A 19,004-nucleotide genomic window follows, 5' to 3' on the forward strand; every position below is an offset into this window, starting at 1 on the left:
GGAATTCGGCTCGGGATGAGCCCCAAGATTTCAAGGGCGAGAAGGAGATAAATTGGGAGGAAAGTAGTCTGGCTAAATTTAGTTAGTTTTTGGGATTTCCAACAGAAGGCCTGGAAAAGGAAATCTTGGCTTTTTTTATCAAGATCAGAAAGAGGCGGCAAAGGATACACAGCAAACGTATGTTGGAGAAGTCGAAATTCGAAAGGGAGCTCAAGAGGCTGGAGTGTTCAATCAATTATGAGGGGGAAATTAAGAAGAACTGTCATTTTAAGGGTAGAGGGGGTCAACTAACGATTGAGTAATGAATCTCAAATTATTGAGTTGGAATGTGAGGGGTGCGAATGACAATTCTAAAAGGAAAATAATCAAGTCTTTTGTTAGAAATCAGAAGGTGGACTTGTTTTGTATCCAGGAATGTCTAAAGGGGTGGTGAAAAGTTTAGGGGCGGGGAGATTCTTAGACTAGAGAGCTTTAGATGCTTCTGGATCGGCAGGAGGTGTTTTGATTTGTTGGGACAAAAGGTCTCTGGAAATATTGGATTAGGAGGAGGGTCAGTTCTCAATCTCCTGTAAATTCAGAAATGTTGAAAATGGGGTAGTCTGGGTGTTTACGGGAGTCTATGGTCCTTTTACCAAAGAGGATAAAGAGAGCCTGGGGGATGAATTTGGGGCAATTAAAGGAATTTGGGGAGAACCCTGGTGTGTAGGGGGTGATTTTAATATTATTCTATCCCAAGGGGAAAGAAGTAGACAAGGGAGGATTACCTCAGCTATGAGGAGGTTTGCTCAGGTTATAGATGAGCTTGAGCTTGTTGACCTCCCCTTGCAAGGAGGATCTTTTACTTGGAGTGGAGGTCTTTATAATCAAGTCTGGGCGGCCAGGTTAGATAGATTCCTTGTGTCTCCTAGCTGGCTTGATCAGTTCAGCAATGTGATCCAGAAAAGACTGCCTCGGCCCATCTCGGATCACTTTCCTATTCTAATTGAGGGGGGTGGCATGAGAAGAGGTCCTTCACCATTTAGATTCGAAAATATGTGGCTTAAAGTGGAAGGGTTTAAAGACCTCATACGGAGCTAGTGGCAGGGGATGTCGGTCAGAGGAAGGGCTAGCTATAAGCTGGCTACAAAACTGAAGGTGATTAAACAAAATTTAAAAATCTGGAATAGGGATGTGTTTGGGAGTCTGGAAAGTAATAAGTTTGCAACTCTACAGCAAGTGGAATACTGGGATCAAGTGGAAAGTGAGAGGAGGTTGACAGAGGAGGAAATCTCCATTAAAAAAGAAGCCAAAGAGGGATATGCTAAGTGGGTAAACCTGGAGGAAATACACTGGAGACAGTTATCAAGGGAGTTATGGCTAAGGGAAGGGGATAGAAACACGGGTTATTTTCATCGTATGGCAACTGCACACCGAAGGAGGAACTCCATGGACAGAATAAAAATTAATAGGATATGGTTGTCAGAGGAGCAAGAAGTAAGGACAGGGATTGCAGACGCCTTTAAACAATTGCTAACGGAAGATTCAGAGTGGAAGGCGGATATAGGGGGGCTAAACTTGAATCAGATCAGTCAACAAGAAGCAGAAATCCTAGAGTTTCCCTTCTCAGAGGATGAAGTTCATTCGGCCCTAATAGACATGAATGGGGACAAGGCTCCAAGTCCGGATGGCTTCACCGTGGCTTTTTGGCAATGCTGCTGGGAGTTCATGAAAGATGAGGTTTTAGAGATGTTTACGGAGTTCCATGAGCAAAATTCTTTCCTCGAGAGCCTCAACAACACGTTTCTGGTCCTTTTACCAAAAAAAAGAGGGGCGGAGGAGCTAGGGGATTTCAGACCGATCAGTCTTTTAGGGGGGCTGTACAAATTATTAGCTAAGGTATTGGCCAATAGGATTAAAAAAGTGATTGGAAAAGTGGTTTCCCCGTATCAGAATGCTTTCGTCATGGGTAGGCAGATTCTGGACGCCTCCTTAATTGCAAATAAGGTGATTGATTCTTGGCAAAAAAGGGGAGAGAAAGGTCTAACTTGTAAATTGGATATTGAGAAAGCGTATGACAGCGTTAATTGGCATTTCTTGATGAGGGTTTTGCAAAAAATGGGGTTCGGGTCTAAGTGGAAGGACTGGATGTGGAGTTGTATCTCAACTGCTAAGTTTTCAGTTCTGGTAAATGGAGTGTCTGCTGGGTTTTTCTCTAGCTCAAAGGGGTTCCGTCAAGGTGACCCTCTATCCCCATACTTGTTCATCATGGGAATAGAGGTGTTGAGTGTTCTTATTAGGAGGGCTATGGAAGGGGGCTTCATTTCTGGGTGCAACATCTGGCGGGGTAGTGGGCCGATTGCCAATATTTCTCATCTTCTCTTTGCTGATGACACAATAGTGTTTTGTGAGGCAAAAAAGGAGCACCTGATCTACTTGAGCTAGATTTTATGTTGGTTTGAAGCTGCTTCAGGGTTAAGGATTAATCTGGCTAAAAGTGAAATTATCCCAGTAGGGGAGGTGGAAGAGATCGTTGAGATGGCTGTGGAACTTGGATGCAAGGTAGGTCAGTTACCCTCAGCCTACTTGGGGCTGCCCTTGGGGGCGCCCAATAAGGCCTCTTCTGTGTGGAATGGGGTGGAAGAGAGGGTGAGGTGGAAACTTGCCCTTTGGAAACGGCAGTATATCTCCAAAGGTGGAAGAATCACCCTCATAAAGAGTACGCTGGCTAGTATGCCTTTGTATCAATTGTCCATGTTCCGTGTGCCTAAGATAGTGGCAAGAAGGCTAGAAAAGTTGCAAAGAGACTTTTTGTGGGGAAGGGGAAATATGGAAAGAAAAGCCCATTTAGTCAATTGGGAGTGGTGTGTACGGGTAAGGAGAAGGGGGGGCTTGGCTTGAGGAAGTTAGTCCTCTTGAACAAAGCCTTGCTTTGTAAATGGGTTTGATTCGCTCAGGCCAAGGACGAGCTGTGGAAGCAAGTGCTTACGGCGAAATATGGGCAAGAGGAACTTGGGTGGAGGACTAAGAAGGCAAATGGGGCGTTTGGCATCGGGGTTTGAAAGGAAATTCTGAAGGAATCTGATTGGTGCTGGGATAATATGGCTTTCAATGTGGGAAAAGGCACCAGAATTAGATTCTGGACTGATCCTTGGTGTAGGGGTGTGCAGTTGTCCCTAAGGTTCCCTCAGCTCTATGTCGTGGCTGCACATAGGAACGCAACAGTGGGAGAAATGTGGGACCAGAATTCTGGTCAAGGAGGCTGGAATTTAAGGTTTTTTAGAGACTTCAATGATTGGGAGTTAGACTTGGTAGGTGAATTACTCCAAGCCTTAAGGGGTCAAAGGATTACATTGGAGGAAGACTCGGTCTTTTGGAAGGGAGGAAAAAACGGGCAGTTTGGTGTTAAGAATGCGTACAGCTTACTGATCAGCCCATTGTCTCCGTTTTCCCCATAAATGTCATTTGGGTGGATAGAGTTCCAACTAAATTAGCATTCTTTGCGTGGGAAGCCACTTGGGGAAAGGTTCTTACCCTTGATAGACTTCAAAAGAGAGGGTGGCAGCTTCCTAATCAATGCTTTTTATGTGGTAGCGAAGAGGAAAATGTAAATCATTTGCTCATTCATTGTACAGTGGCTAGAGTGTTATGGGAAATTGTCCTTGGATTGTTTGGTGCCTAATGGGTTTTTCCAGAAACTGTAAAGGAGGTTCTACTTAGCTCGGGTTCGTTTGTGGGTAAAAAGAGGAAAAAAATATGGAGATCCATTCTGTTATTTATTTCTTGGACGGTTTGGAAGGAGAGGAATAGATTAGCTTTTAGGGGGGGGAGTTAACTATTCAGAAACTTAAGAATTCTTTTGTTTGTAATGTGTGGGGCTGGGCAAAATTGTATAGTGGAGCGGAGCCGCGCTCCCTTATAGGATTCTTGGAGTGGTTAGCCTCCATTTAAGGGTTGGTGAGTTTTTTGTCCCTTTTTGGTTGTGAGGCCTTTGCCGCCTTGTATACTCCCTTTATGCTATGTGGCTTTTTTGCCTTGTGTTAATATATTTCGTGTTTATTTATCAAAAAAAAAAATAGTTCAGTTATGAGCAAGGTTGCAGCATCAATATTGCAAAAGCATAAGAACCAACCAAATGATGGGCTGTACTCAAGATAATATGATCCTAGGAAGCTAAGGAGTCATCATCTAATGGTACTCATTTCATAGATCAAGTTTACAACAATTCTGCTTGATTGATAAAGTTCTCACTAACTGTTTACACTTTCACAGCTTTTGTAATTCCATACACTTTGCATCCTAAGGACAAGATTCATGAAAAAAGAAAAGAACAGCCAAGGAAGATTTTCAAAATTAAAGAAAATAATGGAGAGGTGATAATATCTATTGCAAACGAGATCTTATCACTGTAAAACAGAAGTATAATATGTATAAATCAAACCAGGAACCTATGCCCCTAAGGCCAGGCCTGAATAGCAGGGGTTAAGGTGGGGATAGGAAAGGTTATAGATTCGATTTCATGTACCAAAAAAAAATTAACTATAAAAGTAAATTAATTAATTCAAAAATCCAAACCAGAAGTTTGATAATTACATGTATTAATTTCTTAATTTACTTAAAACAGAAAACAGAAATAATTAAAAAAAAAAAAAAAAAAAGAAGAGGACAAGCCGCACAACTGTAGAAATGGACCTGAAAATATTCAATGTTACAATGAAGTTGTAAGACAATCAGAAATATGAATACAAGCTCCAAGAAATTCAAAAGTCCCTACTTGTTTTAATAATCATTACACAAAAGGATAAAAAATGAGGGTGTGGGAGAGTGGGAGAAGGAAAGGCCAGGAAGAGGAGAACATTCTAAAGTTTTCCACTGTTTATGAATGAAAGTGCAGGAAATTTGAAGAGGGAAACACCTGGATTTTATAAAACACTTATGCCTTGTGCTAAAAATACTACACCACATTATGATTTTAATAAAAAATGCTTGCCAGATTACCTTCAAAAATTTCTCGAGTCCAACATATTCTGAGAGGAAAATTTTAGTGGACCAGTAGGAGATGTTAAAACCTTATGTCTGTTTCACTTATCTCCTCTGCTCATTTGCAGAACAAACAACGGACACACAGGAAATTTAGAAATCTTCATAGACTTTCCTTCTAACCCAACAAACAAGGGTGAGTTTCTCATTTGGGACACAGAAAATAATTATCCAATCAATGTGCCATTGCAAATAACCAAAACTTCTAGGAAGAAAACAAAGGACCTCACAAGTGAGGTTTCATTCAACATTCAAAAAGTACAGGACATATGCTCCACTGACACTATAGTTGGACAGAGATTAAGGGGTGAGATTGGCTCCAATGAAATCCAAGAATGGTTGGTCAACTTAGTTCAGTGTTGATTCCATATAAACATCAAGCAAGTTATAGGCTGAGAAGATGAGAACTAACTTCAGTCCCAGATTGGTAGAGGACAACTCATGTAAACCAACCGAAGAAGCAAGCCCAAACATTTTTTTTATGGGCAATCACTAATCAGAAATATAATATATTAACAGTGCCAAGAAAAGGGGCACACCAAAGTACACACAACGTATACAATAGGCACCAACAGGCAAGCATAAAGAAGAGAAACAAAAACAACGTCCTTCCCCCAATTGAAGGCTCAGCCAATCAACAAAGCCTACCACAGTCAATAAATGATCATCTATGCACGCTCTAACCATTCCACAAAATCACATAAGGGTGTCTAACTGCATTGTGCGAGTGGTATGTATTATTGCAAGACACTGGAGAGTAAATCAAACAAAATTTTAAAAATAAAATAAAACAAGAGGTTACAAACACCAAACTATTAGCACCTACACCTCTAACCCTCACCCCAGTTTGGGTGGATCAAAAGTTATATAGAAACTAGATTGATTCTGCCCTCTGGTTGAAAATATGAGTTTTGTTTTATAAACACTGAAGTATTAGAATCTACACCTCCTACCCTCACCCCAGTTTGGGTGGGTTGAAAATTATAGAAACTACGTTGATTCTGCCCCCAGGGTTGACAAAATGAGAATCTAACTGTTGTTGGTTCAGCTCCCATTTGATGCCAAACCAAGTTACATGTGGCATACCAGGGGAATGCACCTATAGTCACTTTGCTAAGGACTAGGAGGGGCACATGCCCAACCCCGCCACCCCCCCCCCCCCCCCCCCCCCGGGTTTTCAACCCTTGACCTTATGCTTAAAGGGAAAGACTGCTTTCCACTATATATACCATTGTCCCTCCCTTTTTTGCGCCCACCCACCCCCCCCCCCCCCCCCCCCTTCTCTGAAATAATTCCTCTATTTATGCCCCTCCTGGAGCACATTCCTAGCTCCACCACTGCCTATAGTGTTAAAGGACCATGGAAAATGCAAACAAAATTCCCATGCTACAAATCTGGGTTTACCCACTCAAATTCAAGGGTAATATTAGAAAACTGTAAAAGTTTTTGAAATATCCATCCAAAAGTTTCTCTTGGTTTCAAAAATATGCTTAACCTCCCATTATAGCATAATACCATTTACTACTCATCATTCAATTGCCACAACAGAAATCTGTTCATTTTACACTGTAGAAGAAAAGGTATTTTACCTCTTACATAACATTGAAGTCAATGGTACACTGTATTGTAACTGCTTAAAAGGACCAATTTTATGATGAGAGGTAAACCATGGCATATCAATCTCAGAACCAAACAAGCAACAGTGATGCTTTAAGAAATCTAAGTTGAAATATTCCAATAGCTATCCTAGTGCAGTAAGTTTCCATTGTCAGCTGGGAAGTCCAACAAGACTTCTTCAGTGAGATACCAAATATCCACGAAATAGGATAAAAGAATTTAGCTAAGAAAAAAAATTTACAGACATGCCACAATTAAAAAAAATCCTAACCTGTACTCAAACTCCAGAAAACTTGAAAGGACCAAAGACCCATCAATCTAGGTCCATTCCTAATTAAAATGTCTGAAAATCAAAATCCTAATCCATCCTCAAACTTCAATAAACTTGAAAGGATCAAAAGAGCCTTGAATTTAAGTCTATTCCTAATCATTACATAAAGCTATCTGTACAATGTCCAAATACTTACTGGATGTAAAAATTCATGATAGGTGATGTCAAATAGGCTTGAGGAGCAAGGCAATCTATGTCTGAGAACAAAATTTCAACAGATTCTGGATCTTCCCTGCATCCATAGATAAGCAAAAACAAGTATATAATGGTTTAAAAATATTCTAACACAATGCCATTGAAGAACATCATTATACATTGTCTTCAGGATGCCATACCTTGAAGGATAGTAGATCTTAGTCTCTTTCATACTGAAAAGAAAAAATGTTAGAAACAAATTATTACCGAACCCACCACATATTTGCTAGCTGAGACACTGAAGCAAAGAACCAACAAAACCACCATACAAAGTTCCATTTACCGTTCTGTTATTTTGGTTGCTTGCTGATTTGTTTCTATAAGCTGAGGTTCCTCCTCATCTAGAAGAACTACAGTCTGTCCCTGTTTGAATCATGATAGCACCACATTGGTCAACGAAAAACGAAAGACTTATGCTGGAAAACAGAATAGATTTTCCCTTACTGACATGGAAAAATTCTGGTACATCCCAAGTACACGACAAATTTTACCTACCGCATCACATGGTCAAGGTCCCTATTTTCCTTCTTTTATATCTTCTTTTTTATAGGTAAATTTTTGTTCCCATTGGGACTTGAACATGGAACCTCCCACAAACCATCCCCATCCCTTTACCACTTAAGCCAGGCCTCAAGGGCATTTTCCTTCTTTTATATCTTTGATTTCATTTACTAGAATTTAGGTTTAGAAATCAAGGATACAAGATTACGGCTGGGTTTGTGGAAAATCATCTCTTCTTCATACGTGTTCAAACTTCAGACATCTTCTAATGATGTCAAAAATACCACTACAAATTGAAAATTTAAGTTCCTAAATCCAATCAACAGTGTGAAAATTTCTTCAAAATATGTTGATTTTTGTGTAAAATTTAAACTAATTCTTACTTTCCACAAGGAAGAATTCAGTCTGTATTCAATGAAACCACATTTAAACTTTAGGTTTTCATTTTTTATGATGATCACAACTCAGTGCAGTTACTGCAACGACCAAAACATAACAGCTTATTTATCTATTTTTTTATTAGAAATAAACAACACATTTAGCATTTCCTTCTAGTATATTAACTATGTACATCGATGTTTATGGTCAAAGGTCTCAAAACATAAAGATTGTCAAGCAGAACACTAGGCACACCTGCAATATGCAAACGGACGCTAAGTGTTTGGATTTCTGCTGCACGTAGAGTTCGGAGAAGGCATTCTTCAGGGAATAGAGAGTAGATCATACAAAGCCCAGCTGAGGGAGGAGAAGTATCTTCAACTCTCAATTTTCTCCGACGATATGAGGCAGTATTTCACCATCTTTCTCGAAGGTTTTGACATTTTGGTTTGGGCTGTCATCACAGTCAAGCCCAGAAATCTTGGTTTCTCAGAGGTCAAGATGGAACACAATGAGTCTAAAACTCCTTGCAATTTAAGGTACAATTTGGCACTCTATCTCATCCTAAGCAGAGATGATCAAAGATGGGCCTTAGGTTCAAAACCTAGAGTGATAAACAAGGGAGATGCTGAGCCTTTCTTCAAATGTGAATGCAACTTCATGGAGGTTAAAAAACAGGAATTATGTTCCAGGTGGTTAGTTTTATGGCCTGCATCATTAAGCTCAGCATTGGGGAGGATAAGGAGGATCCTCCTCGGTTAACCTCTGCATTGTAGGTTGTCAAGACGAGGTTCCTCCTGGGTTAAATCTCTCATAGGAGCACTTTCTCTTAGAAAATCTTTTCCCTTTCCAGTTTTTTTGGTTTAGGTTCCATGCATCCTATATGAGGTGCGTACAGGAAGCCAGCTAAGGTCAGATTCTCACATTAATCAATTGATAAGAAAAAGGAGTATCCTAATTAATTAATGTTGCTTTGGTCGAAATGGTGAGAAGTCTATCAGCAGATATCCTGCTTTTGTTGACAAGGCAAGAGGTCTATGGGCTTTGCTTTTCTACTTCCTTCAAATGTTATGGGTTTTTGACTTGTGCATAAAGGATTCTTTTGTCAACTGGCATGTTAGCTTTGAAAAGGAAGAGGAAGATGGAAGTTTGGAATGCTACACCCTGCCTTACCAGTGTTGTTACATCTGGAGGAGCATAATTGAAAGATCTTTTAAAGGGTGAAGCTGTTTGTGTTAAATTACTGGTAAGATGACTTTCTTACCACTTGGACGACCCACATTCACACCCCAACCTCTTACCACCAGAGTGGGGCTCAAGGTTGTTGTGAAGGCTCCACAAAGCCTCCTGTTTTTTTTTTTTTTTTTTTTTTTTTTGGCTTTGTTGCCTTCAGGTGTTCCTTGTATTCATCTATTTGGTGGTTTTTTCTATAGCTTTACTTTAAACAAAATGTGATAGTGGCAAATTATTGTTACAAAGAAGGTATGCAAGGGCATTGGAATCAAGGGTTATCAGAAAATTTCATGATTGGGAATTTGAAATTGTGGAATCATTTTTGTCTTACATTCAGAATCTGACTGTGCAGGTAGCTATGGAGGATAAGATAGCATAGAGGTATGCTAAGAAAGATGAAAGATTCTCCCTGATTATAACGCTCTGATGCTCAGGTCTTAGAAACGATTTTCCACATAGATGGGTTCAGAGATCACTTGTCCTTCCAAAAGCTGGCTTTTAGTTTGGAAACAGCTTTGGAGAAGATTCTTACTTTGGAAGCAGCTGGGTTTTTGTCCTTCAGAGATCAATTGATTCCTCAGTCTCCATAGAGAAAACATCTATTCGCCAACGGCCACCCTCTCCTCTGGAGTTTAATCCAACGTCAACACCTTTCCCTAGCTAGGGAAGCTCACTTTATACAAGACCCATGAATGCCAAAATGAACCCATTGAGAAGAGGATTGATCTCCAAAATAGAATAAAGAGATTTGACAACAAAAATTTCATTCTCAAATTCTTCCAAATCGCATTTTTTTCTGATAGGTAAAGCAATTGCATTAAAAGCACCAAAAAAAGCACTTAAGTATACACGATGCATACAAGGCCAAAAAAAAAGGAGGGATACATAGAAACAACACCCTTGCTTCACTTTCACCCTAATCAATCTATGCAGTCAAATAAAGACAATGAGCTAGACCCTAAACGTACCCTGACCCACTCCAAAACATGTGCATAAAGGAGTGTAAAATAGCATGATTCGTCAATTCAAAATCTTCAAAGGCTCTTTGGTTTCTCTCCTTCCATAAGGTCCAAAGTAAGCACAAAGGAGTTGCTTTCCAAGCCTTCGTTCTTTTCTTCCCAACAAAGGGACCCCGCCAACTAATGAGGCCATCCTTGATTGAGAGAGGTATTACCCATTGTACATCAAAAAGTGCAAAAAAAATATGTCACATCAAGATTGCCTTAGAGCAATGAAGGAGAATATGGTTTGTCAACTCCTCTTCACCCTTAAACAAATAAAATTTGCTTGGAAGACACCAACCCCTCCTTTTTAGCTAATTTAAAGTTAGAATTTTTTCTCAAACTACTTCCCAAGCAAAAAAACTAACTCTCATCGGCACTCATGGATTCCACACAATGCTTGTGAGGAATCCTTTTAGGAAGCAACCTACTAAGGAGTATAATGATTTAACCGAAAAGGTGCCTCTTGTTGACAACCGCCAAACTATAACATCCTCAACGCCTCCTCTAATCACTTGCCCTTGCAATCTTCTAAGCAACTCTTCCACCTCTCACAATTCTTAATCATTTATCTATCTTGTGAACACTGGATTCCAACAACCCACTTCCCCAACCTGTTCCCACATCTAATCCACCCAAGCTTTTTCATCAATGGCTATTGAAAACAACTATAGAAAAGCTACAACCATGGGCCCCTCCCACACTAACTATCCTTCCAAAACCTCACCCTCCTACCATTTCCCACCCTAAAACCAAGCTTGTTATTAAACCCCTTCCACCCACTCTGAATCACCTTCCAAAGGTCCACCCCATAGCCTTCCTTCGAAGTTCTAGAACACCATCCCCCCTCTTCCTCTCCATACTTCCCTACAATCACATGTTTCCAAAAGGGCTCATTCTCATAAGCAAATCTCCAACACCACTTCCCGAGAAGGGCCCTATTCAGATAAGACAACTTTCTAACACCTAGACCCCCTTCCTTTTTATCTAAGCCAACAATTGACCATTTCACAAGGTGGGGCCTTCTTTAGAGCTCTCCTACCTCCCACAGGAAGTCCCTTTGGAGCTTTTCCAATCTAAGACTCACCTTACAAGGGATTACAAATAAATACATGTAATATATTGGTAAACTATATAAAGTGTTCTTTAATAAAGTCAATCTCCCTCCTTTTGACAAGTACTGCCTCTTCCACAAATTCTATAGGCCCAAAACTTTCAAATAACACATGTTCCAGAATACATGAATGAAAGCATAATGATAACATAAAGAATTGCATTTAAAAAATGAAAGAAATATAGGTAGACAGAAGAAAAGAGAGAGGAATAGAAGAGGGAGGAAAAAAAGAACATACCTTCCTCTGCCTGGAATCATTTGAAGGAAGGACTTGAGAAGCACTCCTCCTAGGGAAAGAAAATTAAATACAAGGAATGCATTCATTCAGTCCAATCAAATACAAGAAGGGCCTTTTTAAAGTATCCTAATATCCCACAGGTCAAGAAAAAGGACCTTTGAACTAAATGATATACATCTAAAATGCTAACAATGATATGGATGGGTGGGAACCTTGGACAAACCTTGCACCAATGGAAAATCCCTCCTATCCCTATCCATCCATCTCAGACACACACAGAAGCATTAGATATAGATTCACAAGAAAAAGGAAACAAGAAAAAATATAACCAAAAAAGAAGGAGAGCAGCAGACGAAGGAAAAAACAAGAGTAATCTTTCTATTTTACGACAACCATCTCACAACAGATGGCTGTCCACCAGCCAACCATGAAACAAAGGCTTTGCTAGCAATCAATTGAGTTTTCATCAAGGTTGAAGAAGTAAGTTCACCATATTTTACTTATCAGTCTGAAGAATCCTTAAGAAACCTCCTTTTTTTCAGGCTCTTTCAGTGTTTAAATGACAAATTAAATAAAAATTTAGATTTTCAATTATGATGCACCAACAATATTACTGGGAAGAAAAAAACTCCAAGGATGCCATGCTGCTATCTATTCATACAGTAAGGCAACAATTACTCTGTCTGACTGACTCATAAGCTTTACCCCTTTAAGAGAGTCAAGTAACTCTGCAATAATATGCACAGCTGCAATGGAGAATAACCAAACAGTATGCAAATTATTAGGTGATTTTTTATCAAACTGAAACATAAGCATTGAAAACTTTACTCTTAAAAATTGTAACTACTGAATTAACAATAGCGTAAGCATCATTTGAAATTTGAATGCTAAATTTAATTCCATTTTTTGAATCAAACTGAAATATAAGCATTGAAAACTTTACTCTTAAAAATTGTAACTACTGAATTAACAATAGTGTAAGTATCATTTGAAATTTAAATGCTAAATGTAATTCCATTGTTTGATAAGTAAAAAAATTGAAGTCCAAACCCTGTCACTTTAAAAATTTTGTCCTTATACTCTTCTCTTTTCATTATAATTATTTTTTTATAGGCAAAGATCAATTATATTAACATCGCCTAACAAAAGGGTGCACAAAAGCACATTATTATTATTATTATTATTGTTATTAGTATTATTATTTTGAGAGGTAAAGTAGCATAATATGCATTGAAGAGCATGATGGGGATTAACCTCAAGATGTATTCAAGAGAAGGATGAAAAGGACAATTTTGCTGATTTAGGTTCTTTAGAGCCATATTTCTACAGTTTTGATCTCTAATAGTCTCTTTTCTTAAAAGTTTCTATTGAAGTCATCTTTAAAATCTAGAAAGACTTATTTATTAGAAAATCTTATTACAAGAAGATTTTATAAATTTCTAAGTTCTGTAATTCTAAAAAGAAATGCCAGTTTCTTTCCAATTCCATTATATGAAAGATTTATGAGTGCTCTGAGAAAATTATTGACCGACAATAAGATATTATATAGGTCAGGTTTCTTTTTCATAGTTTTATTGAATTTTTAGGGTTTTTCTAAAACCTATAAATAATGCTAATTGCTGCAAAATGAAACTATGATGAATGGTACCAATTTTTGTACATACCTTACAATTTTCAATTGTGAGATTCCATTGTCTCTCTTTATGTTAGACTCCTAGAAGGTGATGAGACTCCTAAAGTTTTCCTATCTTTTCTATACCTATCTTCTTTTTCTTTTTCCCACTACACAATCTTAATTATTCGTCCCTCTCCTTAGATATGGGGAAAGAGGAAAAAAAAAAAAGGCCTAGCTCTGCTTATTTGATTGTAGGCAACCACCCTAGATTAGTCCAACATCAAGGTGCCTAATCAAAAAGGGGGCACACCCTAGTATACAAGAAGTAACAAGGCACAACAAGGTCAAAGAAACAAAGAACATAAAACACCATCAAAAATCACTCTCAGCATACACCATCTACAATATCAAGTAAGGAATAGTCGATTCCACCCCTTAGCAGCTCAAAGAAGAAAGTAAACTTTAAAACTAGGCCTTTTACCACCAAATTGCAATCTGAACCTTCAAATTTTCTTTCATTCTTATCTTTCCAAGAAGTCCAGAATAAGCATATAATGTTCATCTTCTACACAATTTTCCTACATGGACCCACAAAACTCCCATACCATGCCCTAAGGACTTCAAAGGAAGGACTGCAACCACCTCAAACCAAAAGAAGGAAAAAAAAATTACCAAAGACCAAAGATTGGACAACCCAATCATAATGGATGAAAATACAGTGAGCCAACTCTTCTTGTCGGTTGCATAGACAGCACTTGGTTACTGAAGTCAAACCTCTTCCCATTAGATGATCAATCATAAAACTTTTCCTCAAGCCACACTAACCTTGCATGGCACCTTAAAAGCCTAATCCTCTCAAGCTGGAAGAGATATATTCTTTCAGGACACAAATACTAGTAAAAGGACCTAATTGAGAATATCCCCTTCCTGGAGGCCTTTTTTTTTTTGATAAGTCCCATTCCTGGAGGCCTTCTACACCAACATATGGATAAAGTTGACTTGAATGGATACTAAACTCAAACAAAGCAAAAACTCCTCCACCACCTCCAACTCCCAATTGAACAAGCTCTTCCTAAATGTTGGATTCTGACAAGCCCTAGTCCCGACCTTTGCAAGCTAATAGTCGACCACCTAAGCTTCTCTATGAATGGCTAAAGTAAACAAAGCTTGAAAGATATCCTTCAAAGTTGATTCCCCACACAATGCATCCATACAAAATTTTGTGGCCAACAGAAATGCTAGTTGTTATGCAAGAAATTCCCAATCTCTGCAAATGGCTTCCTAGAGGCTACAACCATAAGCCTCCTTACACCAACCTTCTTACAACATTCTTTAAATGATATTTAGGAATATTATATTAACAAATACCCAACAACACAAAAAATTCATACAAACAATTTTCTTCAAATAGTTAAATTGTATTAATTTGATAGAAAGCTCATGCTTTTGTTTTTATAATAAGATTCTAAAACTAAAAGTTATATCACATGCTTGCCTCTATATCATTGAAGTGTTCGCATTGAATTTAAAATAATAAAATATATATGAGGAACATGGGAGAGAGAGAGAGAGCGAGAGAGGGCGAGAGAGGGCGAGAGAGAATGCGATGGTGAGGAAGGGGAGGAGAGCTTGGCGCCGCGAAGCAGAAGGAAGGAGTGCAGTTTCACAGTGGAATCCAAGGCGTTCGAGATTGTTGTGGATGATAGAAAAGGAAAAATCCAAGTCCTCATTGTGGAGAAGAAGGGAGGGGTTTCGTCATGGGTCCGACTGGGATCGGACAGCCTAGGGTTTTTCTTAGAAGGGCTGAATCTCTGTATCAAGGATGAGAAAGAAGCAAGATGGGGAAGGGAATGGAAGGAGCAGGGGAGAATGTACTCTATGACACGAGGGATAAACAGAGCGGGGGGGTTTATACGGCTAGGGGTCTCCGATCTAGAGAGGATGAGGTTTTGCATCTTCATCCCGAGAGGCAGAAGGGATAAAAGGGGGTGGATGACCATGGCGGAGAAGCTTAACCAGATGGTAGGTTTTCTTGGCAGAAAACCAAAAAACCAGGAAGGAAAGGTTGTGAAGAAGGCTGTTGTGGGAAGATCGTATGCAACAATAGCGAAACGACCACTATCGGGCAACCCAAATGTCATTGCAGTGAAGATGAAAAGGGAGGAATCAATAGGGTTATTATAGAAATTGGAACATTGTGTTGTGGCGAGTTGGAAAGATAGTTCAGGGGGAGAAGATGATCTTGAGAAGTTGGGGCAATTGTGGGCAAAGTCTTGGGACCTTAAAGGTAGCTTAGGGTTGGCTAAGTTGGAAAAGGAAAGAGCTCTACTAGAATTTGAAGATTTGGAAGAGGCTAGACGTGTTGTCTCCTCTGGGAATCGCGCGATGGAAGGAATCCAGGTAGGGCTGGAGCACTGGAGCCCTAGGAGTGGATGTTGGGCAGAGGAAGAAGAGAGAAAGGAAGTTTGGGTGAGAATAGTTGGGCTCCCAATCTCGTTATGGAGTCCAGAGATATTGAAGAGGGTGGGGGACGAATGTGGCGGTTTTATTACAGTCGATGAACAGACGAAAACGATGGGTGAGCTCCAATGGGCCAGAATCTTGGTGAGATCGAGAGGAGAATTTAGACCGAGCGTCCTGGAATTTGAAGTGGAGGAGGAGGTTTACGTTGTGCCCTTATGGTGGGAATGTCGTCCGATATTGAGGAGGAATCGCAGACACGAAGCCGGTCATCATAGCAGTGAGGTTAGGGGTGAGGAGGCCTCACGCGCGGAGCAGCGAGTGACGAAGGAGTGGGTGAGCGTGAGGCTCGAGACCCTGAACCCGTCAGATGAAGGGACGGGTGAGCAGGGGGTCGGGTCGGGTCCGGCAGAGGCCAGTGCAGATCTAAGCCCTACAATCCGGACTTGGGCCTCAACTGGTAAACTGCATTTCTTAAGTCCAATCGCGGGCCCAAAGGAGACAAGGAGGGTTGGTGGGCCTGGCCTGACGAGCGGATCCATGGGCTTTAAGATGAAAGGTGTGGCTACAAGTGAGATTGGCCCAGAAGTAGGCCCGTCGTATAGGATTGAAGAGGTGGGTTGCTTTGCTAAAGGCCCAGCTTTGCCTATAGCCCGAACGTCAAACAAAGGCCCAAATTATTCAAAGGGTTGCCCCCAACAGCCCGATCCAGATGGAAAGCTAAGGGAGGGCCCAAACTCATCAGTAGCCCAAGACCAAAACAACCTTCAGGAGACGGGCTTCCTGTTGAAGTGTCTCACCTCAAGTAATCCTCTTGAATCAGAGCCTTTTGTTGCGCGGGAGTCTGAGGAGATGAGGAAGCTACAAGGTGTGGTTAGGCTGACAGAGACGGATAGGGCGCTTGAAAAGGAATCAATGAGGTATGGAACAGGGTCTTGTTCTTGGGGGAAAAGGGCTCTGGGGGCTTCTCATCTCAATTCTATTCTTTTTGATCGGACTCCGGGGAGGGGGGGGGGGGGGGGGGAGTTTTACGATCATTCTGGGGATTTAGATGAGGAAGTACAGGCTGATAACACAATGTGGTTAACAGTGTATGAGGCTTGTAATGAAAGGATCAATGGCTGTAAGGAATTGGGAGTAATCAAAAGTAGTAGTGACAAAGGCAGGGGGATGGATGGGGTCGGTGCCACATATGATGCTCAAGTTGAGAGAAGTGAGTCGGAGGGCAAATGGGAAGAGAGTGGCTTGGCGAAGTTCAGCCAATTCCTGGGCTTCCCCACGGAGGGGCTGGAGAAGGAAATATTGAATTTTTTGACCAAAATCAGAAAAAGACGGGAGAAAATTCACAGCAAAGAGCTACTGGAAAAGTCTAAGTTTGAAAGGGAGTTAAAAAGACTAGAATGTTCCATAAATTATGAGGGGGGGATTAAACAGAAAGGCTCGGCACAGGGCAAAGGGGGCCAAATTGTGATTGTCCAATGAAGGTGAAAATTCTGAGCTAGAACGTGAGGGGAGCAAATGATAGCTCCAAAAGAAAAGTTATTAAGATGTTCATAAGGAACCAAAGGGTGGACTTAATCTGTATTCAGGAGACAAAAAATCAATCTATGTCGGACAGTATTGCGAGAAGTTTAGGCTCCAGGAGATTCCTAGATTGGAAAGCTGTGAATGCGAAGGGGGCTCGGGAGGAATTCTTATATGCTGGGATAGAAGGTCTTTGGACATTCTAGATTGGGAAGAGGGACAGTTTACGTTATCTTGCAGATTCCGGAACGTAGAAAATGGGGCTATCTGGGTTTTTACGAGAGTGTATGGCCCTTTCTCCAAAGTGGAAAGGGATGCATTATGGGAAGAGTTTGGGGCGATTAGATGGCTGTGGGAAGACCCTTGGTGTTTAGGGGGGGATTTTAATATCACTTTGTTTCCGAGGGAAAGGAATAGCCAGAGGAGAATTAGCTCAGCAATGAAGAAATTTGCTGAGATTGTGGATGATCTTGGGCTGGTGGATCTTCCCCTTCAGGGGAGAGAATTTACTTGGAATGGGGGCCAAAATAATCAGGCTTGGGCAAGATTGGACAGGTTCCTTGTGTCTCCTAGCTGGATAGACCAATTCAGTGGGATTAATCAGTGTAGGCTGCCCCGTTCAGTATCCGATCATTTCCCAATCACGTTAGTGGGGGGTGGGATAAGACGAGGCCCAACTCCATTCAGATTTGAAAATATGTGGCTTAAGGTTGAGGGATTCAAAGATCTTGTGCACAGTTGGTGGCAAGGAATTGATGTTAGGGGCAGTGCTAGTTACAGATTGGTTACTAAGATGAAGGAAATCAAACAGAAACTGAAAGTTTGGAATAGAGAAGTCTTTGGTAAGCTGGAGTGCAACAAATCCTTAGCCTTGCAACAAGTGGAATTCTGGGATAGGAAGGAAAGTGAGAGAATTCTGACTGTGGAGGAAACAAAACTTAAGAAAGAGGCAAAAGAAAATTACAGAAAATGGGTGATTATGGAGGAAACTCACTGGAGACAGCTCTCGAGGGAAATATGGCTGAAGGAGGGGAATAGAAACACGGGTTTCTTTCATCGCATGGCAAGCGCTCACCGTAGAAATAACTCTTTAGAGAGAATTAAGATCAATGGGGAATGGCTGCTAGAGGAGCAGGAAATCAGGGAAGGAATTGCTAATGCGTTTCAAAATTTGCTCTCAGAAGATACGGGGTGGAAGGCGGATATTGGGAGACTTCAGTTTGATTAGATTAGCCAACAAAAGGCTGAGAACCTGGAGAGGCCCTTTACAGAGGATGAAATCCATGTGGCTTTGATGGAGATGAATGGTGATAAAGCCCCTGGTCCGGATGGCTTTACTATGGCATTTTGGCAAAGTTGCTGGGAGTTTATTAAAGAGGATATTCTAGAAATGTTCAAGGACTTCTACGAACATAGTTCTTTCCTCAAGAGCCTCAACAATACTTTCTTGGTTTTGATCCCCAAGAAAAGTGAGGCTGAGGACCTTGGAGACTTTAGACCTATTAGTCTCCTGGGGGGCCTTTACAAGTTGTTGGCTAAAGTGGTAGCTAACAGACTGAAGAAAGTAGTTGGAAAAGTGGTCTCTACCTCTCAGAATGCCTTTGTGAGGGGAAGACAAATTCTTGACGCCTCCTTAATTGCAAATGAAGTGATAGACTCGTGGCAGAAACGAAAAGAAAAGGGCCTTATATGTAAATTGGATATAGAAAAAGCTTATGACAGTATCAATTGAAAGTTTTTGCTGAAGGTGTTGCAAAAGATGGGTTTTGGGTCTAAGTGGG

General features: G+C 40.5%; 1 protein-coding gene across 3 annotated transcripts in view; it reads right to left on the reverse strand.

The window, feature by feature from the left end:
* Positions 1–19,004, reverse strand: part of LOC100241600 (ubiquitin-like-specific protease 1D) — a 53,353-nt gene that overhangs the window by 18,971 nt on the left and 15,378 nt on the right. For all 3 annotated transcript variants that reach the window (XR_002030202.2, XM_010655107.3, XM_010655100.3), the window contains exons 5-8: positions 11,625–11,673; positions 7,443–7,522; positions 7,300–7,332; positions 7,101–7,196 (exon numbers count right to left, since the gene is read on the reverse strand). Coding sequence is in view for 2 of the 3 variants with exons in the window: in XM_010655107.3 (XP_010653409.1) it covers positions 7,101–7,196; positions 7,300–7,332; positions 7,443–7,522; positions 11,625–11,673 (258 nt within the window). In the remaining variant the exon portion in view is untranslated. The remainder of the gene's footprint in view (positions 1–7,100; positions 7,197–7,299; positions 7,333–7,442; positions 7,523–11,624; positions 11,674–19,004) is intronic.

Source organism: Vitis vinifera, chromosome 1, assembly GCF_030704535.1.
Source record: "Vitis vinifera cultivar Pinot Noir 40024 chromosome 1, ASM3070453v1".
NCBI lineage: Eukaryota > Viridiplantae > Streptophyta > Magnoliopsida > Vitales > Vitaceae > Vitis > Vitis vinifera.